The 25,410-nt window shown below is 55.3% G+C and overlaps 11 protein-coding genes and 1 non-coding gene across 12 annotated transcripts; 8 read left to right on the forward strand and 4 right to left on the reverse strand.

Annotated features, from left to right (window-relative positions):
* The first annotated feature begins 739 nt into the window (after positions 1–739).
* Positions 740–2,332, forward strand: K452DRAFT_337952 (uncharacterized protein). The gene has a single exon (XM_033545274.1). The coding sequence runs from the start codon at positions 1,055–1,057 to the stop codon at positions 1,976–1,978; it is 924 nt and encodes a 307-aa protein (XP_033394802.1). The 5' UTR covers positions 740–1,054; the 3' UTR covers positions 1,979–2,332.
* K452DRAFT_300652 (uncharacterized protein) lies at positions 2,240–3,133 on the forward strand (the record flags this gene model as incomplete). Its single annotated transcript, XM_033542354.1, has 1 exon — positions 2,240–3,133. The coding sequence occupies one exon, from the start codon at positions 2,240–2,242 to the stop codon at positions 3,131–3,133; it is 894 nt and encodes a 297-aa protein (XP_033394803.1).
* A 335-nt stretch (positions 3,134–3,468) lies between these two features.
* K452DRAFT_290189 (uncharacterized protein) lies at positions 3,469–5,266 on the forward strand. The gene is made up of 7 exons (XM_033540957.1): positions 3,469–3,617; positions 3,673–3,738; positions 3,967–4,001; positions 4,049–4,083; positions 4,134–4,209; positions 4,261–4,327; positions 4,380–5,266. Exons 1-7 carry the CDS (start codon positions 3,579–3,581, stop codon positions 5,070–5,072), a joined length of 1,011 nt encoding a protein of 336 aa, XP_033394804.1. The 5' UTR covers positions 3,469–3,578; the 3' UTR covers positions 5,073–5,266.
* A 1,993-nt stretch (positions 5,267–7,259) lies between these two features.
* Positions 7,260–9,153, reverse strand: K452DRAFT_311035 (uncharacterized protein; the record flags this gene model as incomplete). The annotated part of the gene is made up of 4 exons (XM_033543382.1): positions 7,260–7,445; positions 7,509–8,698; positions 8,764–8,919; positions 8,982–9,153. The coding sequence occupies 4 exons, from the start codon at positions 9,151–9,153 to the stop codon at positions 7,260–7,262; spliced, it is 1,704 nt and encodes a 567-aa protein (XP_033394805.1).
* Positions 9,154–9,652: 499 nt separating this feature from the next.
* On the forward strand, positions 9,653–10,542 carry K452DRAFT_328418 (uncharacterized protein; the record flags this gene model as incomplete). Its single annotated transcript, XM_033544983.1, has 2 exons — positions 9,653–9,820; positions 9,877–10,542. The coding sequence occupies 2 exons, from the start codon at positions 9,653–9,655 to the stop codon at positions 10,540–10,542; spliced, it is 834 nt and encodes a 277-aa protein (XP_033394806.1).
* A 245-nt stretch (positions 10,543–10,787) lies between these two features.
* On the reverse strand, positions 10,788–11,430 carry K452DRAFT_300656 (uncharacterized protein; the record flags this gene model as incomplete). Its single annotated transcript, XM_033542355.1, has 3 exons — positions 10,788–10,961; positions 11,018–11,371; positions 11,422–11,430. The coding sequence occupies 3 exons, from the start codon at positions 11,428–11,430 to the stop codon at positions 10,788–10,790; spliced, it is 537 nt and encodes a 178-aa protein (XP_033394807.1).
* Positions 11,431–11,950: 520 nt separating this feature from the next.
* Positions 11,951–14,575, forward strand: K452DRAFT_300657 (uncharacterized protein; the record flags this gene model as incomplete). Its single annotated transcript, XM_033542356.1, has 4 exons — positions 11,951–12,299; positions 12,358–12,531; positions 12,587–14,445; positions 14,507–14,575. 4 exons carry the CDS (start codon positions 11,951–11,953, stop codon positions 14,573–14,575), a joined length of 2,451 nt encoding a protein of 816 aa, XP_033394808.1.
* Positions 14,576–15,894: 1,319 nt separating this feature from the next.
* On the forward strand, positions 15,895–17,036 carry K452DRAFT_328420 (uncharacterized protein; the record flags this gene model as incomplete). Its single annotated transcript, XM_033544984.1, has 4 exons — positions 15,895–16,133; positions 16,344–16,441; positions 16,498–16,785; positions 16,861–17,036. The coding sequence occupies 4 exons, from the start codon at positions 15,895–15,897 to the stop codon at positions 17,034–17,036; spliced, it is 801 nt and encodes a 266-aa protein (XP_033394809.1).
* A 936-nt stretch (positions 17,037–17,972) lies between these two features.
* K452DRAFT_t117 lies at positions 17,973–18,060 on the reverse strand. Its single transcript has one exon. It is a non-coding gene; the product is annotated as a tRNA-Pro (tRNA).
* A 297-nt stretch (positions 18,061–18,357) lies between these two features.
* K452DRAFT_232935 (uncharacterized protein) lies at positions 18,358–19,611 on the reverse strand (the record flags this gene model as incomplete). The annotated part of the gene is made up of 4 exons (XM_033537270.1): positions 18,358–18,504; positions 18,681–18,759; positions 18,959–19,227; positions 19,390–19,611. 4 exons carry the CDS (start codon positions 19,609–19,611, stop codon positions 18,358–18,360), a joined length of 717 nt encoding a protein of 238 aa, XP_033394810.1.
* Positions 19,612–19,951: 340 nt separating this feature from the next.
* K452DRAFT_80797 (uncharacterized protein) lies at positions 19,952–21,450 on the forward strand. Its single transcript, XM_033547177.1, has one exon. It carries the CDS (start codon positions 20,187–20,189, stop codon positions 21,285–21,287), a length of 1,101 nt encoding a protein of 366 aa, XP_033394811.1. The 5' UTR covers positions 19,952–20,186; the 3' UTR covers positions 21,288–21,450.
* Positions 21,451–22,394: 944 nt separating this feature from the next.
* Positions 22,395–24,165, forward strand: K452DRAFT_233068 (uncharacterized protein; the record flags this gene model as incomplete). Its single annotated transcript, XM_033537279.1, has 3 exons — positions 22,395–22,482; positions 22,545–22,992; positions 23,046–24,165. 3 exons carry the CDS (start codon positions 22,395–22,397, stop codon positions 24,163–24,165), a joined length of 1,656 nt encoding a protein of 551 aa, XP_033394812.1.
* Positions 24,166–25,410: the final 1,245 nt, after the last annotated feature.

Consider the following 25,410-nt stretch of genomic DNA (forward strand, 5'->3'; position numbering starts at 1 on the left):
AGTGGCAGTGTCGGCAGCGTATACATAACGGCGATCGCGTAGTTTCCGGTTGAGTGAGCAGGAATGGAATGAGCAGAAAGAACTTAAGAAGCGGCACTACGCGAACAATCGCGCAAGCAAGCAAACTGAAGTGCAAAGCAGAATATCACCACATTTACACCGTCAGTTCTAGTGAGAGCGCGATCTTCCTTTTAAAAAGACTCGCACAGCCAACCATACCCATCCCAATCGACCCCGCGCGCACCCGGCTGAGTAATTGTGGATCTCTATATGCAGCGCAGCGAGAGTGGAGCCACAGACCTAGCCGACGACGCAAGCTCGCAGCGCAGATTTCTGCATTACGATGAGAATGGACGTTGACTTGCAGATGATCTGCGGGGAAGGAGATCCTGGAGAGGAGGTGCTGGACGTTGTGGTTGTGTGTGGGGGTTTGTACGTACATAGGTGGTCGACTGGTAGCTTTGCTATAGCTTTGACCTTCCTGATCATCTCATATAGCTGCGTAAGTAGGTCTGCACTACTCACCTATAGCGAATTTAAAGAAGTATGCAGCCACCAACACCACCAACAAAAAGAAACACCAGTCCCTTATCCCATCCGCGTTCTTGCAGACGCGAACACTAGCCGAACAAAGCACTAGCATGCAGTCACAAGCCCATCCATCAGCACGCAGCGCACGCAATGAACGAACAATAGTCCGTAGACCCTGCTGCCCTCACACAAGCACCCTGGCGGCACGCGAGCAAGGCAACCACGGTACCGGCTCGGCACCCAGGCCGCGGCAGACGATGCCGCGTCCGTGCTCCCGGTGTTGTCGTAAGACACGCGCAGCGCAGCGCATACAAACAGGTAGCGAAGCTTACACCCTAGTTCTGCGCACGTGGACTGCGGCTTTGGGGCAGAGATGCTGGATCGAAGACGCGTGGGACGGCGGGCTGGTGTCGTATTTGTGGAGAAGCGAGAGGCGGAGGGAGGATAAATTAGAGAGGTAGAGCCGAGCGTGAGAAGATGGGACGGGACTGCACCAACGACAACCGACGCCGGCGCTCTAGACATGGATACGGATATTGCGGCCGCAAGAGCGGCGGTGCATGCACTGCTTCCTCAACCGGACCCGGACGATGGCAACGCCGGCATTGAAATGACACCCATGGCCAGGCCCGCGGATCCGTTGCATGAGGCGCCTAATACGCAGGCCCAGAACCCTGAGCACACAGGAGAAGAAAGACCAGCGGTGGCCACGGTCGAGCGCTCGTGTCAGGCGCGTACGGAGAATAAACAGAAGAAAAAGAAGTGGTATAGGCAGCTATGGTGCCTCCACTTCGCCAACGATGACGACAGCGGGGACAACACCACCTCCACCACCAACAGCAACAACAGTGACGCAGACGCAGCCGCCTACGCCAAAGCAACCCCCCTCCTGCACGACTTCCGCAAGCTCCTACTGCAGGACCCCGCAGCCGCACGGGCGTGGATAACGCAGCAGCGGGCACTCGTGAACACAGCACGGCAAACCGGCGTCGCGCGGCGAGACGGGACGGGAGAGCGGGAGCTGCGGGCGCTGTGGGGTGCGGAGTGGGAGCGCGACGTGTCGCCAGGACGGGAGATGCAGGAGACGGCGGCGCAAGAAGAAGCGGAGGCGACGACGGCCACGAGTACGGGGCGGAAGGGGCGACGCCGGCAGCCGAGCGAGGCGTGGTGGCTGCCGGGGTGGGAGGAGCAGTTCGGTGGCGTGGGGTACCGCGACGTGATTGCTGGAGAGGTGGAGGCGATAGAGGCGAAGTTACGGGAGTTGGTGGGGAGGCTTTGGGGCGGGTTTGGGGCGGAAAGAGAGGAGGTCGTGTGGATGGAGTTGGTGTGGACGCTTTGTGGCTTTGTTGCGCAGGGTTTGGCGGAGGCGGAGGAGCGGAAGAAGAAGATGCACGTGTTTGGCTCTACGTGGTGGGTTGGGGTGGGGAGACGTTTGGGGTTGTTGTAGGACAATGGCTTTGTGTAAAGTCGTGATGGAACGATACTAGGAGAAGGTGGTATTGGATAGAGAAAGAGTAGAGAAGCGTGGTTGTCGACCTACTATGATGATTGTAAGGATACAATGCAGTGATGCCATCCTACTTACGATAATTGTAAGAATACAACGCAGTGACGGTCTCAGTTAATAAGGAAGTGTCTAGCTCGTCTGCTTCCCATCATAGCACACGATCAGGATAACTCACTTAGAGACTTCACTGATACCGCAAACATGACAGACAACGCAAACTCCACAGTCCGTCAGGACGATGAGAATGCAGATGTTGCTCTTGAGAACGCTCCAAGCGTTGCTCCGAACATGCCGGCCGCTCCTCCACAGCAGCAGCATGGCATGCAACTCCGCACTCCGCTAGAGCGGCAGCAGAGAATGGTGCTTCAAGCCGTTATCGATCCGAACAGGGAGCCGGCCGTCATCTCTAGGAGGCTGGCCTTAGGTCCAGTTGGCGCTTTTGTGCCATTCAACAAGAACGACGAGGCTACAGAGAATCTGCTCCGGAAGGACATCACCAGGGGGTACCGTCACTACAGCCAGTTCGAGACTGAATACCGCTACCTTGGCGTAAGGTACCACCGTTTGCGCATAGAAATCCGTGAGATGGAGGTCTTTGATATCCGTTACAGGGAGCAAATGCATCAGTGGTTCAGACCCGCGAACGCTGACGCCCTCGCCGGCCGGTCTCTGTTGACTACCGAGCCGCTCCATCTGTTAGCCAGCGTCAGGAATGCGACTGATCAGTGCGATTACAGGCGTGCTTGGTTCCTGAGGAACCGGGCCTATTGCAGCCTGTTCGAGATAGCAAAGTTTTTGCGTTACATCCATACTGTTCTCACGCTGATGAGAACCCGATGGCAGCCTCGCATGTTTGCGACAGGCCGTCTTCAACAAGAAATCTCCCCTGAGGAGGAGGAGGATTTTCTCGACAGATTTTTTGCTTGGTTGTCAACGTTGACGGAGGCGCGTAAGCAGATGGACCTCGGACGCACACTAGATGCTATCATGCTCGACTTTTTGGAGGGATATCCTCTCCGTGTGCGTGATGCTCCTGCGGATGTTGATGATGCGGACAACGACGCAAATGATGAGATTGACGAAGAAGTGGAATGATTGTTCTCTCTCAATGATTGTTCTTCCTTTTTCTCTCTGTTGCTCACTTTTCCTTTGTTCTGGGAGCATTCCTTTGTTTCAGTGATGATTGACTTTCTTTGTTTCCTTTGTCTAGTAGCGGACTTTCCTTAGTCAGTACTCTTGTAACCCGGGCGGCAATATGAGCGTTTTTGTATTTTTATTCTTGGATCGACGAGTTAGTTTAACAGTGATGGACGGTCGAGAGATTTCGAGGACAGGTGACAGAGGCGATCGGTATCACAGGTAAATCCGGGCCGGGCGACATGAATCATGCGCGACGCAGCATGCCTCACCTTACGTATACCAGCCCGTCTCGCCTTCAATCCCGCAACTCCTGCAGCCTCTCTCCCTCAAGATCAGAGCCCGAGACAAGTCTTGTCTTTTGCCCCCAAGTTCCTCGAACCCTTCGCGCCCCTGCTGCACCATGGATCGCGCGCTCGACGACGTCATATCCGATCGCCAGGTAGGTTCAATCCCGCGAGCCCTCCATCCATCCGTCGCTGACGCCCCAGGTGCAGAGAGGTGGATTTCGCGGACGCAGAGGCCGTCGCGACAATGAGTACCCGCGTGACGGTGTAAGAAAGGTGCCGCCCCGCTGCCTTCCATTGACCGAGCGCAGCGCTGACAGCCCAGGTTTTACCACCTCCTCCTCCCTCCTAAACCCATGGCGTATCCAAGCCGCACCGAACCGGCACATTGCCTTGCATTGTCCTTCTCCTACGGAGCCGATGTTCGACGACGACACTTGTTTCAAACAGCCATGGTACCTAGTATAGACCCACGCTAATCTAGATGCTCCTCGGCGATAATAGTCGAGCCAGAGAGACGAGTCCAGAAACCTTGACCGGTATGGATACCTTTACGCGAGGAAGACGTGGATACTGAGAAGTACAGCGACTGGGTCCACGACCGATTCGAAGACGACGACTGTGCGTTTCCCCTCCTGGCTTTTTGGCGGCTTTTTCACTGACCTTTGCAGCAGCCCGTCGCCCAACCCGCAACTTTCGCTCCGACCGCGGCGACCGCAGCGACCGTCGCAGCCCGGAAACAAGAGAGTATGGCACCCGTCGGCACCCAATCGACATCACTTCCTCACCATCCCACAGCAGTCAGAACGGCCACAAGATCCGCGTCGACAACTTACACTACGACCTGACTGAAGACGACATCACCGTACGTCCTCTCTGCTCTCGCTCCACCAGATACCCTGTCTGACGTTGTGCAGGAGCTTTTTGAGCGCATTGGTCCCGTCGAGAGCGCGCACATCCTCTACGACCGCAGCGACCGCAGCAAAGGCACTGCCTTTGTCACTTACCGCAGCATCGCTGACGCCCGCTACGCCATCCGCGAGTTTGACGGCGCCAATGCACACGGCCAGCCCATCCGCCTCGAGCTCGTCACTACACAATCTCGCCCTGCTGCACGCAACCCCTTCGATTCGGTGCAGCGTCCGTCGCGTAGCCTTTTCGATCGTATCGAGGGCAGCAGAGATCGCAGTCTGAGCCCTGGGAGAGAGGGTCGTCGTAGCAATGTCAACAGGCCCGCTCCCGCGAACATTGATCGCTATGTACCGGGCGAGGACGGTGGACGGAGGCGCTCGCCGCCCCGTCGCGGCCGTGACGGCGGACGCAGGCCCGGCGAGAGGCGGGGAGGCCGTGGTGGCGGCCGTGGCGGTCGCGCTGAGGACTCAGGAAGGCAAGTGGTTCAGGGCAGACCTAGGAAGACGGCGGAAGAACTAGATGCCGAGATGGAAGATTACTTCGGACAGAACAGAGACGAGAGCGGCATGGCCGCTGGAGCTCCGGCGTCGGGCATGGTTGGAGGTGGACAGACTGGTGGCGCTGCGGCCAACCCTGGCGACAACGCGCCTGGCGCCTTGAACACGGCCGACAACGACATTGACATGGTTGTCGAATGAGGCGATGAGATTGCACTTGCACGACAACGCCCACGGAGGAACGATGGTATCTCACAACAGCTGTAAGATGCGCGTATGAAAAGTTGCAAGAGCTATGCCTATGACTTTTCCATGGCGTCACGGGGCCTGGCAACTGTAGACTTGAGCAAATTGAACAGGAGAAAGAAAGCATGACACAACCCGCTACCGCCGTCACTTTGCTACGTTATTACGAAAAGTCCTTTGTGTGTGTTTTCATGTGTGAGTGTGTAGGTGGCATCGCGAGCTTCTGCGGTGCTATGCTGACTGCGCGAGTGTGTGGTTAGTTTTTACCTGTCGTGGCAGCCTAGGCTACTGGTGCGTACGACTGCGACTGTGAGCGAAGATAGTCGAGGTGTTCAAGGGACGTGGGCAAAATAAAGCAACAATGTGTTCACAGGACGAGCGAGGATGCTACAATAGGACATGAGAGAAGCGGAGACACGTATAATGGGAACAAAGCCATTTGATACAGCAATGATATATCGCCATTTTCTCTAGTGCAAGGGGTCTTTACACTGAAACGTCTCAAACACCACATCATCCGCTACGATAGCGGCAGCCCGTCTTCTCGGGTCTGATTCAGGTGATTGGAGGAGCATTGTTAACAGACATTGATTATGGTGGGTAGCACGCTCATGACAGAGGAGCGGTAGGCGTGCGTACGTACATTACAAGCTAAATCGTTGATGTGGGCATTCCTCCCACACAAAGGGGTTCACTCTTTTTTTTTTAAAAAAAAAATATGATACTACTATAGATCGGCAGTCGGTAAACACCCACGGAAACAAAACGGCGCGAGGGTGTAATTGTACTTGTGAAGATATGAATATGGTTATACAAGGATTAAAGGGGTTTGTAAAGGAATAAGTTGAGAAGATGTAGGGTACGGATGTGTTCGAAAGGGCATAAAGATAGGAATTTATAAGAACGCGAGTGACCTTTAAAATACGAGAGTGCGAAGGCGATAGGGGAAAAGAAGAGGACAGGTGTTTATCCATATGTGTAAATCACGGGGATGAGCAAAACTTTCGTTATCATTGATAAATTATAAGGAGGGCGGAGAAGCCTTACAGTTGAATAGCATCAGACGGGAGAAAACAGTGAATTTCTTTTGACGTTTCCGTGAAAGATAAGTCGTGTTGAGGCTACAAGAACTGTCTGTATGGTTTGCCCACTTCCGACGCCAGGGGTTAAGTATACCGGCAGGAACATCGACAGATATCAGGAGAGAGCCGGACAACAAGCGTCGAATCCAAATACGCTTTCCCTCAATGCGATCATATCAGACAATTAAATAAGAATAGAATAGAATACCTGCATCCCCGGGCATGGTATTTGATATCAGCTGCACTCAGCTGCACAAACAACACCTCAAACAAAGCGCAACAGCAGCAGCAGCCAGCGCGACGACAACTGCAAGCACCATTCGTACACAGAGAAGAAGAAAAGAAAAAGACGACCAAGAAACACAAACTCAGGACGCAAAACACCCGAATGCCCCCAAAAACCAAACCAAACCAAACAAAGCACCCGCAAAAGTCGTCGTCGTTGTTCGTATCTTCTCCTGCCTGCATGTCTGCCTGTTTGCCTGCTTGCTTGCCAGCTTTGTGTTCATCACCCACCATCGCGTTCTCGCTTTCCGTGCTCGCGCTAGATGGCGATGATGATGATGACTACTCTCTGTACCCACGCCGTGACTATGCTAAAAGGGTATAAAGCACACTTTCTTTCTCCCCCCTCTGCGTCACATACATGTTGGAAGAAGGATGAGAAGCTGCGTACCCGCTATGGGCCTGCTCGCTTGCTCGCTCCTGCTTCGTCTCTCTCTCGTACACTGGCCCCTTTTCCCTGCAGGGCCAAGGATCCGCTCCTCTCCTTTCCTCTCCTCTCCCCCCGGTCTTCTTTTCTCTCCCCCCTTGTCGTACTCTTCCGTCTCCCCCTTCCTTCATTCCTTCCCTCCCCCTCCACAGCATCTGTCCCGTGATGGTAGTTGTTGGCTTCGTATGTCTTTATCGTCGCTTCGTCTCATCTATCTGTCGTGTAAGTTACCTCATCGACAAGCCCCCTCGCAAAAGGGGCGCCGTCGCCGTCGTCATGCTCGCCTGCTCTGTCTGCCTGCTTCTTCCACGGCTCGGTTCTAGTGCTTAGATGCGCATGTGAAAGCGATCACTCAGGCCCGGCGCGCGTCTGCGGCCTCGTGCCTCCGGCGCTGCCCGTGCCTCCGCCCCGCTTCATGAGACCTGCGAAGAAACTGGCCAGACGCTCGTTCTCTGTCTTGCCGTCGTCAACGGGGCTCGTGACGCCGGACCCTGGGTCGCCGTTCTCGGCGGCGTCGCGGCTGGCTTCACGGTCCTGTGGGGGAAAGGTTAGCATTGATGTTTGGCAAAGGGTTGGGTGCTAAATTTCGAGCCTTACCTTCAGCCTCTTCAGCATGTCGTCGGCATCGACTTGGATACCGCCCATGTTGAACTGCACAGGTCCGATATGCTCTTCGACGACGCCGCTGCCGGCACCTGTGCCAGCCGTGTCCGTATGAGACAGGTAGGCCGCGCCTCCTCCTGCGCCTGAGCCAGAGCCCATCTTCTTCGCCTCCTTTGACGATGCCGCCTTCGCTTTCTCGTCTTCCGTGCGCAACTTGTCGAGGACCTCCAATTGCGATTGCAGGAACATTTGATTGTCTTGGCTCTCGATCTCGATGCCCGGATGCGAGGTTGGTAGCGTGCCCGTGGTGAGCAAAGAGTCGCGTGCCGGGTCGCGAATGGTCTCTTCGTAGACGGCGACGGCGGTACCTTCTTCCTCTTCCTGTGGCGGAGGTGGCGGCCTGATTGCAGTCACGGCTCCGTTTTCGCCATTGAAGTCGCCGTTCGTTGCGGGCTCCTCCTGTTCCTGGGATGCGGGTGGCGCCTGGATGTCGACAGACCACGCTTGGCTAACCCCTTCGGCATCGAAACCTTCGCGCAACACACGAATCTTGCCCCAAGAGTCCCAGTTGGGTGGCACGAGGACGCGGTCGCGATCAATGACGTTGTGCTTGAGCTGCTTCTTCTGCAGCAGGCTTTGGATACTGAGACTTGAATGGACGAGCGTCTGCAGGGCACCAGGGGCGCTGGGCATTGTGTAGACCAAACTGGCGCCGTGCTTGAGTAGGATAGTACGCAGGTACTGCAACACGAAATCGAATTCCTCCTCTTTCCAGCCCCTTTCACGTTCGTGTGCTTCGATCTTGTCGGCGTTTTGACACACAACGCATAACGGAAGACCCAGGGGTTCGTCCCATTCGCCAGGACCTACAGGGATGCTGACATCGCCATCCGTTGCCGTTCCAGGGGAGCCATCGAGATTGTTTTTACGACCGCGTTCGCGCCATGAGATTATGTTCTCTTCCATGACGTCCTTGCACTCGTCGTCGAGCGAAACCATGAGCGAGCGCAGAACGCGAATCCATTCGCGCAATTGGCGCACCCAGGACCATGGTTGCGACCAATCGAGCAGAATTACAATGAGCATGTTCGGGAGGGTCTGCGGGGTCAGAAGCGGCTTGATGAGCGGTGTAAAGGAGGGAGAGGGGTCGGTAAGGAGATAGAGTGAGAGACGGGCGAGAATATCTGCGGGCAGATTAGCCAGAATGGCCACAACAGGCAGCGTTCCATAGCTCCTGAGAGTGACACACCTTCGTGGTCGGCGTCCAGGACGTCCTGATACGTGTAACCTAGCGCAAACTGATTCGCAACAGGTGGTTTCCTGCCGCGATCCGGAGGTCTCCTCCGACCATTCTCGTCCATGGTCAGCGACTCCAAAAACTCCTTTTGCGTGTCGGGCGTGCCTCCTGCAAGCACACAAGAAATCAGCGATGAGCCAAAGCTCACACGGACGCGCAGTGTGGATTACCCAGGACTAGCAAGCTCTTCTCCGGTAACCGCTTCCCGCTCGACACGCCATCCAGCATCGACGACCATATGTTCTTCTGCTTGCCATCGCTGCTGTGCGGGCGGCCTGCCGAGTCGCTTCCGGTGGATCGGTGGGTGTAGCCGGAGAATCGATGCGACGTAGGCGAGGTCATGATTGGGGATGGGGCCAAGGTCGGGGCCTTGGGGGCAGGGAATCAATTCGAAAGGGTGGTTGTCTAGAGGGGCGCGCCAATCTAAGACTTCATGGTGGGAGCTGGGAGAATGGTGGGGCGTGGCAGTAGGCGGTGTTGTTTTGCGTTGGCCGTGGTCTCTGCTCTCCTGGGCTGCAAACACGCCGGTCTTGGCACTGCACTGGAGCCGGGGGGTCTTGCAAGCTACGGTACCCCGGAGTGGGAAGCATAAGATGGCGCATGAGCATGTGAATTCTAACTGCGTATGTACGAGTTATGATTGCGGCTGAATCCCGCTCGCCTTTCCAGTGCTTTCTGCCCCCCGTGACCCTGCCCTGCTTCGCCCCAAAACCCCCGCGCTTCCCCGACGCACAAAGCTTCCATCCTGTCATCATCGACCGATCGCCGCCCTTGACCTCGCTTCAACCTTCAACCCTCTCTCTCTCTCTCTCTCCTCCCTTCGATGACGAACTACAACACCATGGCCGCAAACGCAAAGTTCCAGCCTGTGCCCCAGCGCGACTCGCTCGACGATGAGCAGCCCTTCTCCCAGGCCCCGCCCGCCTACGACGCCGAGGCTTCGACCAACGCTGCCCTTATGAGTGGCGTTGCGCGCGGCGAAGACGACAACCTGCCCGATGACTTCAAGGTCAGTCCGCGAGAAGCGTACGCGCCGAGCGGCTTCACGAAACTAACACTGCGCAGTTCGGTGGCGTCGTCGCCGAGGCCACTCTCGACATTCGCATGGCCTTCGTGCGCAAAGTCTACGCTATTCTTACCGTCCAGCTCCTCGCCACTGCCATCATCTCCTCCATCTCCTTCTTCAGTTCTGGCTTCCGCACCTGGATCCAGACCAACTCGTGGATGATGTGGGTGTCGCTCTTCGGCGCTATCGGCTTTATGTTGGCCACCTACTGGAAGCGCAAGAGTTATCCCACCAACTTGCTCTTCCTTGGTGGCTTTACTGCCCTCGAGGCCTATTCCATCGCCGTCGTCACCAGTTTCTATGAGTCGAGCATCGTCCTGGAAGCCACCATTTTCACTCTGGCCATTTTTGTCGCACTTACCGTGTTCGCGTGTCAAAGCAAGTACGACTTCACCAGCTGGATGCCGTACCTGTTTGGTGGCTTGTGGGTGCTCATCATCTTTGGCTTCATGGCGGCTTTCTTCCCCTACGACAGCAAAGTCGATCTTGGTTATGGCATTGTTGCCGCACTGATCTTCAGCGGTTACATTCTGGTAGACACGCAGCTTATCATGCGCCACTACCACGTCGAGGAGGAAATTGCCGCTGCCATTTCGCTCTACCTGGACATCATTAACCTGTTCCTCGCCATCCTGAGGATTCTCAACAGCCAGCAGAACAACTAAATGGAAGCAAGTGGTTGTATTAGCCACGGGGTTGAAAGTATTCACCGAGCGTATCCTGAACCCGTGGAGGATATCGCGTTGTAATGATTAAAGCCGGCGTTTCGAGTGGGAGTTTTGATTCGTAGTACCTATGAGCAGTGCAGCCTTACTGCTTTTAGTTTAGATTTTGAACTGCTTCGTATGCAGCGTTTTGACCATGACAGCCCCCGAGTGTTGCTGCAGACGTGCTGTACAAATACACCGATTTACCGGTATTGCACACGCTGTCCGCCCCTCTTTTCCAGCTTCTGCTGCCTCTTGCTTCCCGTCCCTTGACCCTGCGCGTCGGCATCAGCGCCGCCGGATCCACCACCGAAGCTCTGCTTGACCCCCATGAACGTCGTATAGGCAAGGTAAACGGAGTATAGCGGGACGACAGTCTACGCATTCGTTAGTCGCAAAACGCCTACCCCGCCAAACATGACCAGGAACTCACGTAAAACCACCAGGCCCAATCGCCAAAGAGACCAACGAGCACAACGCAGATGTAAGTCCAGTACAGGACGTCCCACATCCACTCGGTCAAGCCCTTGGCCTCGAGGTCCTCACCCGGCTTCTTCAGCTCACCCGTCTGGCGATCATGGGTGGGCCGCGCGATGCGCTCGAACCAGAATTGGATCAGCAGCGCGGGCAATGAGAGAAGGAAGTAGGCGACCAATGAACGCGTGGTGAAGGTACGGCGGCGGAAGAGAAAGCGTAGGGCGAGCGAGAGGGCGTGGACGACGAGGGTGACCAGTAATGTCTGGTTCAGCCTTGCGGTGTTGCGCGCGGCTTGGGTCTTGGCTGCTTTCTGGGACGTGTCAGCGGCAGGGCGGGATGGCTAGAAACGAGGGCGCGTACGTTCGCCATGGTGTAGGGTGGGTGAGGCACACAATGCAGAGGAAAGCGTGGCTCTCGATGAAGTGATCTGTCTCTGTCGCTTGCCGCAAGCGCCACAGGATCGACGCAGCAACAACATCTACATGCAGCGGCATCATACCGGCCATCCTCTCTCCCCACGACCAACCCCCGAGGTCCGACCAGACAATTGCTCCTCTCTCGCAGCGCAACCCCTCTCGCCGGCGTCGATGAGCGCGCCATTCTGATTCCTGCGCACCGCCGAGTGCAGCCCGTGCCCGCCGTCGCCTTTGTCACTTTGTCGTGCCTGCCGAAAGCAACGCAGCTCTTTCATGGCTTGACGGCGCTTCTGCCTGCCACCTCGAGAAGCTTCGCCCAGCACCTTTTCGCCGCCTGACGCGTCCTATCTTCCTCGCTCCCCGCTCCTCGCCCGCGCTCGCCCGGCCCTACCTAGCTACCGCCCTAACGCCCGCGCACGACAACAACCCTCGTCGCCCCGACGACAACGGCGCAAATCCCTGCGACAACAAGCATGCCCATCGCCATGACGTCCACGAGCCCCCACGTCACAACCCAACTGCGCCAGCTCATCTATTACCATTTGGATAACGACTTGCTGCCAAACGCCCTTTTCCTCGCCGAGCGTTTACATGGCTGCGACCCGCGCGGTCCGGACGCTGCGCACCTGCTGGCGCTGTGCCACTTCCGCCTCGGCCGCCTGAAGGCTGCCTACGATTATTCGCGCGAGAAGGGTTTGCGCGGCCAACACTTGGGATGCGCCTACGTCTTCGCGCAAGCGTGTTTGGGGCTTGAACGGTACGGGGAAGGAATCATGAGCTTGGATCGCGCAAGAGGCTTGTGGGGCGGACGGAATCACTGGAGTGAGTATCTTCGGGGGAAGCACCGCGATTTACTGACAGCTAACTCCCCTCGAACCAGATAAGCATTCAGAAACGTCCAGGCGCAATCTTCCCGATGCCGCAGCGGTGAACTGCCTCTTAGGCAAGCTCTGGCGCGCATACGGAGATACTACCAAGGCAATCGGTTGTTATATCGAGGCGCTGAAACTGAACCCATTCATGTGGGACGCATTTCTCGACCTTTGTGATACCGGTATGTGAAAGCCCACTCCATGAAGTGAAATGAGGATCTGCTGACGATTGTGCAGGTGCTGTGGTGAAGACTTCCAACATTTTCAAGATGACCCCGGAGATGTCGGCAATGATGTCGACTTCAATTTCTTCAAATAATACCGGTGCTCCCCCGGATTCACCGCCCGCTGGAAATCCGTCTGTACAAACGGCGCAAAACGGGCTCTTCACCCCAGATCCGTTCAACTCCGTGTCCCGGCCTGGAGAGCCTGGATTAAAACTTGGAGGCGGAAATCTCTTTTCAAGACTCAACGGAGGCCACAATGCCAACGCCTCTTCCTCGATTGATACGGAGACTCCGGTGCCAAATGGAGGCTCACATGATGAAGATGTCATGATGGGCGAAGCTGGCGGTGTTAGCAGAGCTCCAAGCGCAGAACCGCCGCATGCGCCTCCACGAAAAGCTCGACAGGTGCCTTCAGTTGCGGATTCTGGAGTCGATGTGCCCCGGATGAAAGCGATAACGGCTAGAGGTCGCGGAAAATCCGGATCGGAAGCTAGAGATGAGGTGGATCCGATCAAGGCCCCAACCGGCGCTCAGAAGCGCACGATCTCGGGCAACATGCCGCAATCGGCTGTTTCAAGTAATCCGGCTTCTCAACCACGACGTAGCCACAGGCTTATGCAGTCCGTGCAAGACCATATACGGCCGTCAAAAAGCTCGACTCTGCCCTCGGAGAGAAGAGAGGCAGAGGCGAGGGAAAGGCAGACGAGAGAATTGAGGAGAGCAAGGCTGCCAACCACGTCTAAAGGGACGAGGTCCGGCACGGCATCCGGAGTCGGCAGAGTGATTAGTGGAAATCGAAAGGCAGTGGACATTTCTGATCGCGAGCAGGAAAAGACCAGACCCCCGAGCGTAATGGGTGGCAGCACGGCGACCACACAGAAACCGGCATCTCTAGCGTCAGCAGCGGCCGCTGAGGCAGCACGCGAGCGCGAAGCCTTGCAGTGGCTATTGGACCTGTTCGGAAAACTTGGCAGTGGCTACTATTATCTGAGCCGCTATTCTCTGATCCCGGCTCTCCAGACCTTCACATCTCTTCCTGCGCAGCACAGAGATACACCATGGGTTCTTGCGCAGATTGGGCGTGCTCACTACGAAAAAGCCGCCTACGCTGAATCCTGTGATATCTTCAGCAAAATAAAATTGCTTGCACCATCACGGATGGAAGACATGGAGGTATACAGCACTGTTCTCTGGCATTTAAAGCGCGACACCGACCTTGCGCACTTAGCGCACGAACTCATAGAAGCAGACCGTCTTTGTCCCCAAGCCTGGTGTGCCATCGGCAACAGCTTTAGCTTGCAGCGAGATCATGATCAGGCTATTCGTTGCTTCAAACGCGCAACGCAATTGAACCCCGATTTTGCTTACGCATACACACTCCAGGGACACGAGCATATTGCGAATGAAGAATTTGACAAGGCACTCTTGGCCTACAGGCACGCTGTTGCAGCTGATTCCAGACATTACAATGGCTGGTACGGCCTTGGACGCGTCTACGAGAGGCTGGGCAAGTACGACATTGCTGAGAAGCACTACAAAGCCGCAGCGCAAATCAACCCGACGAACGCCGTTCTCATTGTATGCGTGGGCGTGGTTCTCGAAAAGAGCCGCAAGGCAGCAGCTGCATTACGACAGTACGGCATTGCATGCGAACTGGACCCGCGCAGTGCGTTGGCGAGGTTCAAGAAGGCGAGAGCACTCATGAATCTAAGGCGGCCGAGAGAAGCTCTGACCGAATTGGAAATTTTGAAAGACTTGGCGCCAGACGAGGCAAACGTGCATTTTATGCTGGGCCGCTTATACAAGATGATGAGGGACAAGACGAGCGCGATCAGGCATTTCACTATCGCGCTCAATTTGGATCCGAAGGTATGTTTTCGGGACCTCCACATATACGAATTCTCGTGATTGCTAACAGGTAATTCCTAAGGCCGCTCAATACATCAAAGAAGCAATGGAGACATTGGAAGATGAAGATGAGCTCTCCGAAGATGACTGATCTTTCTATTCTGGAGTTGAGCCCGACTACCCTATCGGCAACCAGAAGCCCTTCGACTACTGTTGAAACGACTCGCCATCGGTCCTGTATTGTTCTCGATTCGAAACGGCCAAGCTCTAGAACTGAAAAACATGGCCTCTGCTCATAACGACGCAAAAACACTTGAATTTGGCGTCTTGTTTGGCCGACTTCTGGGTTTCTTACTGTTGTCCTAAGGACGTTGATCATCACGGCATCCGGCGTTTTTGTCATTTCCGTCTCTCTTCAATTGACGATACCACGGCACATACACCACTCAGAACTGGGACACTACGGCACTTCCAGCATCGCAAGGCGTCTTCCGATGATACCGCACCACCCCGGCCCTATGCAATGAATTATTCACGACCCTGTTGAGACGGGCGTCTGTCTTTGTTATAATTCGCGGTGCGGCCGCACTGCTCCGGCTTCTAGCCTTGTCTCTGCCTTTACCCTATCTCCTTCAGCGAGCATTGCGGCGTTCCTCGTTTACTTTTTTTTTTTTTTTTTTCTTTTCCTTTGGGGGGTTTTCTCGTGGTCGCGGCGGCATCGGTGGGCGTTGGGGGATGGCAAGGATTTTGAGAAGCCGTTTTCCCGGCTTGTACAGTGGAGTGTAGTCTTGGGAAGGGTTGAGCGAAGCTCTTGACTTGGGGGAAAGCAGGTTGAATGCGAGAGAAAACCTTGGGTCCTATTTTGATATTGTATGTATTTCTTGTGAAGTTTCAGGGTCGCTCACCGCCTTTGCGGCTCAACCAACAACCAACAACCAACAACCAACAACCAGGGCCTCGCGTGCCTCGGTCAAAACGCCGATCCCCGACGTAACCCAGCCGGCGCGTGCGCAGGCGTCTGGACCTTGCTCGGCGCTCTCAACACCACCACCTGCCCGCCCACCCACACCTTCTCCCGCTCCCCAGCCCACCGTCCCGCGTGCACTCTGCATAGCACACGACCACCAACCGAAAAACTGCCTGCAAACGCCGCAGGTCCCCCGCTCAAACAGTCGCCTGCACTACCTCGATCCAGGCTTTTTCTCTCTTGCGTCCACCGGGACTTTTTCTGCTCGTGTCCCTACGCGGCCGCCGCACCTCTCCAACCGCAAACCGCTCGCCGCACCTCTCTCCTACGGCATCCAACCCCTAATTCCCGCCAGCGCCTGGCACCGCACGTCGCCGCCCCCTCTCGCCAGTGTCCACCAGACAATGGGCATCCTCACACGGGCGCTCCTCACCATCGTCCTCGCGCCGATCCCGCTGCACGCTCTCTCGCTGCTGACGCCGCGGCGCAGTCAGGCAAACAAAATGCTCGGCTTCATCGCGCGCGCGATCGCGTCCTTCACGTCGCTGATTGCGTGCGCTTGCTACGGCCTGTTTGCGTCGATCGGGCTGCGCTTGGTTGGCTATGGCGGCTTGAGCCAGTGGACTGTTGCGCGCAGCTTCAAGTGGGTCATGTGGGCGACTACGGGCGTTACGTTCCAGGTTGTCGAGGGCGAGAAATACCTCTTGGAGAGGCCGGCGGTGTTTATTGGGAATCATCAGACGTGAGTGGACTTTTCTTTGCTTTGTTTGGTTTAGGGGTTTGGAGGGAAAGGATAAACAAAGGAGGTGGTGTAGACGTAGGTAAGAGCTGGGGATATGGCTGGCATGACCTTGCTAGGAGAGGGCAGCAATGCTTGTGGGTTCTGGAAGACGACGCTGTGTCCGGCCTGTTTTTTTCTACGCAGAAAGCTCACTAACACGCACACAAACAGCGAACTCGACGTCCTGATGCTCGGCTGCATCTTCCCCAAATACTGCAGCGTCACGGCCAAAAAGAGCCTGAAATACGTCCCCTTCCTCGGCTGGTTTAGTACGGCACCCCCTGGCACCAACGCAGCACACAGCCCCACTGACCCCCTCGCGCAGTGGCTCTATCCAAGTCCGTCTTCATCGACCGCGCCAACCGCGCCACCGCGCGCGCTGCCTTTGACGGCGCTGCCTCGTACATGACTCACAACAAGCAGAGCGTGTACATCTTCCCCGAGGGCACGCGCTCCTACACCGAGCAACCGGAGCTGCTGCCCTTCAAGAAGGGCGCCTTCCACCTCGCGGTCCAGGCGCAGGTCCCCATCGTGCCCATTGTCGTTGCGAACTACAGCAACGTGCTGAACATCAAGCGCAAGATCTTCCGCAGCGGCACCGTGCCCGTCAAGGGTGAGTTTGGGATCTTCTTTGCGCTTCCTTGGCCTGTCTTGTGTTGGTGCGTATTTGCTAATCTAGCACGTGTAGTTCTTCCTCCGATCAAGACCGAGGGCCTCACGGCCGCGGACGTCGACCGCCTCACCACCGAGACCCGCGAGGCCATGCTCAAGACGTTGCAGGGCCTGGCGCAGAGCGAGGGCCGCGCGATCGCCATGCAGTCCTCCTCGACCGAGTCGCACCCTGCCGTCAAGAAGGAGCTGTAAGCGCGGCGGGGGCACACACGGGGACCGCCGTGGTCCTTGGGCTTGCCAGACGCCAGAGCTAGGGGACGCAGGGAGGACTTGAACTTGGTTGCACGGGAAAAGACAGAAGAAAGGAGTGGCGAACACGGGCAGCTAGAGGCAGGAATTTGTCAAAGGGGGGTTGGACAAGCGAATGCAGGCGCGGAGAAGCGAGACGGGAGCGAGGATCCGGATGCTGGACACGACGCTAGGTGCGGTACGGAGTGCGGAGCGGAAAGTGCCATGTCAGCAGCTGCGCACGCCACGCCCGCGCCGCACCGCGCTGCTAGGTGCTTGTATCTTAGGTAGGTAGGTACCTACCTACCTACGCATGGCCTGCCGCGGCGATGGCAGGCAGGCACGGCGGCTTCGCGGCTGCTACGCTACGCTACATACATCCATTCATGGCTCATAGGGTAGGCTCTCAGCGCTCGCGCTGAGGCAAGGGGGCTTCCACCGCACCAGCACTGGCGTTGCCATGCCGGCAGTGCGTGCGAGGAGAGTGGTGCATATTTAGATTACTAGGCAGCTTTATACGGTATTGGACTCGCCACGGGTTCCGTGGCGGATTGCTATTGCTTTCTTTACCCCCTCTCTATCGTCTATAATGGTATCCTAGGTACTGTGCAAATCTCACGCTACTAGCTTGGTATACACTATACAAAGCAGCATACACACACACGCCCGTCCAGTCCAAACACCCAAACACCCACAGCAACACCGACACCGGCCTTACCTAACAACCTGTAGCCGCACGGCCACCGGCCCGGACCCGGCTCCGGCGCGCGGGCCCCTCCGCGAGCCAACGAGAGCGAGGAAAAAAAAAAAAGGGCCGCACATACGAGCAGCCCCCTACCCAGCGACGCACAGTAACAAACAAAAAACGGACCCAAAAGGTTTAGGGTCAAAAGACAAAAAGGGTCTTGCCGCGACTCGAACGCGGGGCCTCTCGCAAACAACTCAGGGTGCGCCCTAAGCGAGAATCATACCACTAGACCACAAGACCGGGTGATTGTTGGAGTGCAAGTCGTTGGGGGCGCTTATGTGCTGCGTGTTTTGGGGGGGTATGGTTTGTGGGAGCTGTGGTTTGTGTGTGTTTGTGTGTATGGGGGGAGGGGCGAGAGAGGGGGTGTGGGGGAAGAGAGGAGGATAGGGAGGGGGAAGTAAGGGATAGAGTGGGGGGTTTTATGTTTCTTCGTGTTTTCTTGCTGAGTTTTCTGTTTCCTTTTCTCTTTTTAAATTCTTTTTGGAGTGGGGCCAGCGAGAGAGAGAGTGTGTGTGTACTCATGACACCGCACGCAACTCACTGCACGAAGAAGCCGCCGTCAACGCCAACGACCTTGTTCGTGACATAGCCGGTCTTGACCATCCAGATGACTGTCTCGGCGATCTCTTCGGGGTAGCCGAGACGCCCGAGGGGGATTTCTGTGGTGCGTTGTGGGGTTAGGGACTCTGGTGGTGCATGGCGAGGGAAGGGAAGAAGGAGAGAAGGAAGAGATGGAATGGGCAGGGGTGCGGGGTGTGCTGGCTTCGAGGGGAGAGCGTGAGGAAAGAACACGTACTTTTGGCTAGCTCATCGTTGCTGCCGGGCAGCATGGCTGTGTTCTGGATCAGGGCGGGGGCGACGCCGTTGATCGTGATGCCGGATTTGCTGTGGATGTTGGCGAGCCAGTGGACGAGGCCGTGGAGGGCGGACTTGGAGGAGCTGGTGCGAGGTTAGCGGATGCGGCGTTGAAGATGAGTGGTGAGTGGTTGGTTGTATTGAGTATGGGAGGGAAAAAGCGACAGGCATCAAACTTAAGTAGCAACGAAGGGCAACGAGAGCAGGAAGATGATCATGACAGGGAGTAAGCAGTTAAGAAGATGCCGGCGCAACGATGGAAGACAAGCAAGCAGCCACTCACGCGTAGTGTGGCCCGATGACGCCGCCGTTGAAGCCCGCAACGCTGGAGCAGAAGATGACACGGCCCCAGCCTGCCGTCTCCATGGCAGGCATGCACAGCTGCGTTAGGAGAAAGGCGGACCCGCAATTAGCGCGCCAGGTGGTCTCGAACTCTTCGATGGAGATATCGCTGATTGAATGGACCGTCTTACCCAGCGAGAGGCCGGCGTTGTTGAAAAGGATGGTGGGCGCGCCGAGATTGGCAGTCACGGAGGCGTGAAGACGGCGGACCTGTGGAGGTGTCAGGCGAGTGATTTCGATGTAGGAGAGCCATGATAGAGTCCTGGATGTAGTCGAGAGGCGGGGTGATTCGAGGCGATATATGGAGGACGGCAAAGTTCCGGGTAGGCCTCCGAAGGGAACAAGACGTGGCAAGAAAAGCCCATTTCATACTTCATCGTAATTGTTTACATCGGCCTGGAAGGCCTGGGCCTTGACTCCTTTGGCCTTCAATTCTTCAACAAGCGCTGCGGCCTTGTCCGCGTTGGAGTTGTAGTGTGCGGCTATCGAGCAACCCATCGACGCGAGCGCCAAACATGTCGCTTTCCCAATGCCGCCGCTCGCACCAGTCACGAGAGCAAGGTGGTCAGTTAGGTCTGTAGTGAGGACGGACATGATGGCAACTGAAGATGTTGTTGTTGTTGTTGTCGTTGTCGTTGTGGTTGCTGCTGTCGGCTGGGATGGTGGGATTGAATGTGGAGATGCGACTCGGTACGTCATGAGGTGGAGTCTTCCCCGCTGAGTTCGACACCGTTTAATCAATCTTTCTCACTCACCACTCTGCTCATCCTCCACAGCTGTCGTCGGAAAGTGCGCTGGACGTCGACCGAGCCAAGTTAAGTGCTTCATTCAAACCGTGTCATTGTAGGAAAGACGGAATCCGCCGCGACACTACTTAACACGGTTACATCGACTATACAACCGTATATCGACCATGATCAGCCCGACCGGGCTTATATCAAACTGTGCACGAGTAGTATAAAAGATACAGCTGCCGAGCTTCCTGGCTTTCCGCTGGCGGGTCCGTTCCGCGTCATCGGACGTGACTCAGAACATCTCGCATCAATCTTACTTAACAAACACGCCTCTTACGTCCTTTCATCAGTATTCACGTTTACTCCCACTGCGATTTCGAGAACTAAGCCTAGTCAAGAGCAGCCAGAAGAAGGGAAGGTTCGCAACGCCGCAAAATGACCGAGGCCGACGCACAAAACCCCAGCCCGGAGGAACCGAAGCCCCAACACATTCGCGTCCGCGCTTCAGATGCGACAGCGTTTGTCCAAGCCATTCTCAAAGGCAATGGTGTGCCCGAAGACAACGCTGTGGTAGTGGCCAAATGTCTTGTGGCTGCCGATCTACGAGGCGTCGACACGCACGGAATCAACCGCATCCCGAGTTACATGGCACGCATCCGACAGGGTGTACTTGACGCCACTGCCTCCCCTACCCTCAATCAGGTTACACCTGTTGTGGCTCAGGTCGATGGCCACAATGGCTTCGGCTTCCTTGCAGCACACACGGGAATGGCCTCCGCGATACGAATGGCGCAAGACTATGGCATTGGAATGGTGAGCATCAAGCATTCGAACCACTTCGGCATGTCGGCATGGGTGGTGCAGCAAGCGCTGGATGCAGGTCTGATGAGTCTCGTTTTCACGAACTCGTCCCCCGCATTGCCTGTTTGGGGAGGCCGCGAGAAGCTCATGGGTGTCTCGCCTATCGCTTGCGGCGCACCTGCAGGCACCTCGAAGCCATTTATCCTTGACATGGCGCCTTCCGTCGCGGCGCGTGGCAAGATTTACAAAGCTCTCCGACGAGGCGAGAAGATTCCGCGCGACTGGGCACTTGACGCGGAAGGCTCCCCGACAGACGACCCAGCTGCGGCGCTGCAGGGCGTCATGCTACCCATGGGCGGACCAAAGGGCTCTGCGCTGTCCATTATGATGGATGTCTTTTCCGGCGTCTTATCCGGTTCTGCGTTCGCAGGGCATGTCACGAATCCGTATGACCCCTCTCGCCCAGCAGACGTGGGGCACTTCCTAGTCGCCATTAAGCCGGATCTATTCATGAGTCTTGAAGAGTTCAAGGCACGCATGGATTATCTTCATCAGCGAGTCGTCGGCTCGGAGAAGATGACGGGAGTCGACAGGGTCTATTTCCCAGGCGAGATTGAACAGCTTACTCAAGACGAGCGTGAGCGTGTCGGCATACCCTATGTGGAAGCGGAAATTGCGGCACTGAACAAGGAAGCGCAGACTGTTGGAGCGGAGAATATCAATGTCTTGGATTGAGCCTGATTATCCCCGAGACACCGCGCGGCACAGAATGTCACTAGCCATCCGTCCGTCGGCTCGACTCGAGGTATAGGTAGCCGTTGGGATCCTCAACAACGGTCAGGCGCCGTTCCACTCCTGCGACAACGTTGGCGAAGGGTCTATGTTGTATGGATAAGCCTCCTTTGTATTGGTCTTTTGTCTCCCAAGCCTTGGCCGCCTAAAGAATTAGGAAACAGACGCCGAGAATCTATTTCGGGTTGCGTCAACTTTTTACGATGAAATCTCAACCCGCCGAAACCAAAAGCCGGGATGCGGGGGCAGTATCTTGCGGCGAGGTGGGTCACCGATGATGCTGCCGACGGGAGAATGGCCATGAAAGGTAAGCTGGGGAAAGCGATTTCGGTAAATCCACCATACAGAAGCAAGCGGGCACGAAGAAGCCTCTGCATGCTCCGAAAGTAAGCCGCGCCAAGTCGCGCTCTGGCTGTACCCCACGTCTTGTCGTTTTCTTGTCAGTCCCCGCGGGTGGGATACCCCGTGGGGGCCTTACTGCCAAGTGTGTAGCAAATGCGGGGGATTTGTGCGAAGATCGCCTCAAGCCACACGACGCATGCAACCGCAAAGAGCAGTGCATTTCGTCCAACTCGCGTATACTGGACGTAAGAGTACAAGACGTTGAGGCACGGTGCGAGGAGGGCCACCCTCAGTGTGCCGTGCCAACTTGGCAGGCTGGCCTGTCGCCCACCCCGCTTGCCCTCCGCCAATGTCACATCGTCTGGCCGGATGGGTTACACGGCAATGGCTCGGATGACATACCTAAATCCCTGGAGATGCGCAGAATTGGTTGGACGGTCGGTGGCCCCACAGATGCCCTAGATCTTTTGCGGGGAGCAGCTGGGGGAAGAGAGCGCGTGAACCCAGCCTTTTTCCGCTTGGGGCGGAAAATGGGTCACGCTGCATACATGATAGGGTGTGTTACATTTTCTACTTAAGAGGCCCCAGCGACAGCTGTGTTTTGTTGCACTCTATTGCTGGTCGCGGTGTTGTTCTTTTGTCTTGCTTCTGGGTAAGTCGGTCAGCGCGGTTCTTTCGACACTCGTCTTTTTCCGCGAGCAGTTCACCATGCCTTCACCCAACAATATCTTCAAGAGTAACCTCCAGGGAACGCCCAAAGAGGTACTCAATTGGCGGCTCTGGTATGGCGTCTTCGGTAAGCCTACGTCATTCGCGTGAGCACTGCATGTTTACTCGAAGGCTTACACCTCAACACAGTGTTCGGCCTCATGGGCGCTGCCCGTGGTGTCGATGAAGGCCTCATCGGCACCACAGCCTCCCAAATATCCTTCATCGATAAGTTCGGGCTGGAGGATCCTTCCCTGAGCAAAAAGGAGCAAGCCGACTTGCTATCTAATATAACATCGATGGTACAAATGGGCTCTATCCTCGGCGCCCTAATTGCCTTCTTCATTGTGGATCGCATCGGCCGTCTTTGGGCTACAAGAGAATTGTGCCTAGTGTGGGTTGCAGGTATAGCCATTTTCATGGGCGCTGCTCCGTATGGTAGCATCGGCATGGTCTACGCAGGTCGCTTTATTGCGGGAGTTGGTATCGGCCAAACAACAGTTGTCGCGCCGACGTATCTCGCTGAAATATCCCCAAAGGCGATTCGTGGATTGTGTGTCTGTATGTTTGCCGGGTCGGTGTATCTGGGAATCATGCTGTGAGTCTCCCCTAAACAGTGTCCCGCATACAGTTACTAACATATTTTCCAAGTGGTTACTTTGCTTCCTGGGGCTCCTCTATCCACATCTCCGACAACGATCAGGCACAATGGGTCGTGCCCACCAGTCTGCATCTCATGTTCGCTGGAATCATCTTCTTCCTCAGCTTCCTCTCCATTGAGTCCCCTCGCTGGCTGATCAAGGTTCACCGGCACGAAGACGCAGCCACCAACCTGAGCAAGTTGCGCAAGCTTCCAGTCGAACACCCGTTCGTGCAAAGCGAGATAATCGATATCAACGACCAGCTCTCGCGCGAAGCCGAAGCCACTATGGGCACGACATGGTTCGGGCCGGTGCGCGAATTGGTCATGCTGCCGGCGAACCGGTACCGGTTGATGTTGTCGGTGATGTCGCAACTGCTGGCGCAGTGGTCGGGAGCCAACAGCATCACGATCTACGCGCCAGAGTACTTCCGCATGATGGGGACGACGGGGCAACAAGAGAAGCTATTTGCGACAGCCATCTTCGGCGTCGTCAAGTTTGTCAGCGCCATCATCTGCGCGCTCTTCCTGATTGACCTGGTCGGGCGCAAGCGCGCGCTCAGCGGCGGCATCATCCTCCAGTTCCTGAGCATGCTGTACATGGCCATCTTTCTAGCCATCGACAACCGCGTCACGGACGAGGAGAACCCGCCGCCCCAGTCGCCGAGCCAGCATCGTGCTGCCACGGGCGCCATCGTCATGATATACTTTTCGGGCTTTGGCTGGGCCCTCGGCTGGAACAGCATCCAATACCTCATCAACTCGGAGATCTATCCGCTGCGGCTGCGTGCCATTGGCGGCAGCATCGCCATGACGGTGCACTTTGTCAACCAGTACGGCAACTCCAAGGCCGTGCCCGAGATGTTCATCAGCTTGACTAACGCTGGCACGATGTTTTTCTTCTCGGCGGTTACGCTTCTCGGCCTGCTGTGGGTGTGGCTCTTCTTGCCTGAGACTAGCGGCCGCAGCTTGGAGAGTATGGATAGGCTGTTCGAGCTGCCGTGGTATTTGATTGGCCGGAAGGGAAAGCAGTTGACGGATGACGAGGGCGCTTTGGCTGATGTGTACGCCAAGGAGAAGAAGGAGGTGCAATATTTGGAGACGGTGGAGGAGAAGAGGGAGAATGCCTAAAATAAGTCTCGCGCTTGGGGAAGGATCAGGTGGCGGGTTTTCTTCACAAATAAATTGAGTTTTGCTATGAATTAAAGCCAAATTGATGGCATTTTCATGCTTTACTTCTGCACTGGTCTTTGCATGAAGCATGAGAGCTAACGGCGCCGAGAATCGTTTGCATTGAGCTAATCTTGGTTGGGTTAAGTCAAATTGACTTGCATACTGCTAGGAGTAAGATTCAAACGTCGGAAGATGAGAGATCTTCGCAATGAAGTTTGTTTTGCCTACCGAGAACTTGGGTATGGAACCATCCATACCTATAGCAAAGTAAACTATCATCTGCATAAACATAACATCAGAGCTCGATGAAATGATCTTATGGCAACATAGGGAGATGTTGATACTATTATAATTTGTTGTCTCCGGAAACATCAAGAGGTGTTTATCCGGATTAGCGGCCAGTAAGGGCATTTTCCTTGCCCCCGAAGGCTAATGGGAGATTACCTATCCTTTTAATCCGATTTCTCAAGAACCGATTAATCCGGTTGATTATAAGCCTGTCCAATCCAAAGATACCTTGAAGAGTATATCAAATAGCTTAGCTCATGATTTTCATGGTTAAGGAAGTTATTTAAAACGGTTGTAAACAAGAATAAAGGATTCTCAGTCTATTCCTTCCCGGAAACCGGTGGAGATCTAAATAACCGACCCTTTTTACAAACATGGAAAAATGAGCCTTAGGAAGCGTGTTTGAGTTACTAGCAAGATAATTTAACTAATTTTCATCACTTCAAAAGATCTAGTGCAAATCGAATGCACGGCTAGCTGGCTTCACTTGTTCTATTTTAAGTAATTATAATGATTTATCCCATAGTTTTATTCTTACGATAATCAACTAATGCATAAAATAAACGAGCTTCGATAAGTTTGGCTGATTCTACGCAGGATATAAATCTTAATATTTCAAATGCATTGAAGAAACCTAACAGTGTCTTAGGTATCGCTGTTTAAAGCATTGATGGCTTGTTTATATACTTAAATAATGGTAGTCGCTTTTCAAGGCGCTGTCACTGTTATGTACATATATTGAAAACGAAGTCGTGGATTTATTCCTAATGGTTATATATTAGAATCCTAATAGATGTTCTTCATATCTTTTTGAAGGAGAAAGCAGCGAACTACTAGTATAGAAGTATCGAATAAGTATCTTTTCCACATGACCTTGTTGGTAGATACCAACAAACACTTTATACTTATGCGGGG

The sequence above is a fragment of the Aplosporella prunicola genome (genome assembly GCF_010093885.1).
Source record: "Aplosporella prunicola CBS 121167 unplaced genomic scaffold K452scaffold_21, whole genome shotgun sequence".
Classification (NCBI taxonomy): domain Eukaryota; kingdom Fungi; phylum Ascomycota; class Dothideomycetes; order Botryosphaeriales; family Aplosporellaceae; genus Aplosporella; species Aplosporella prunicola.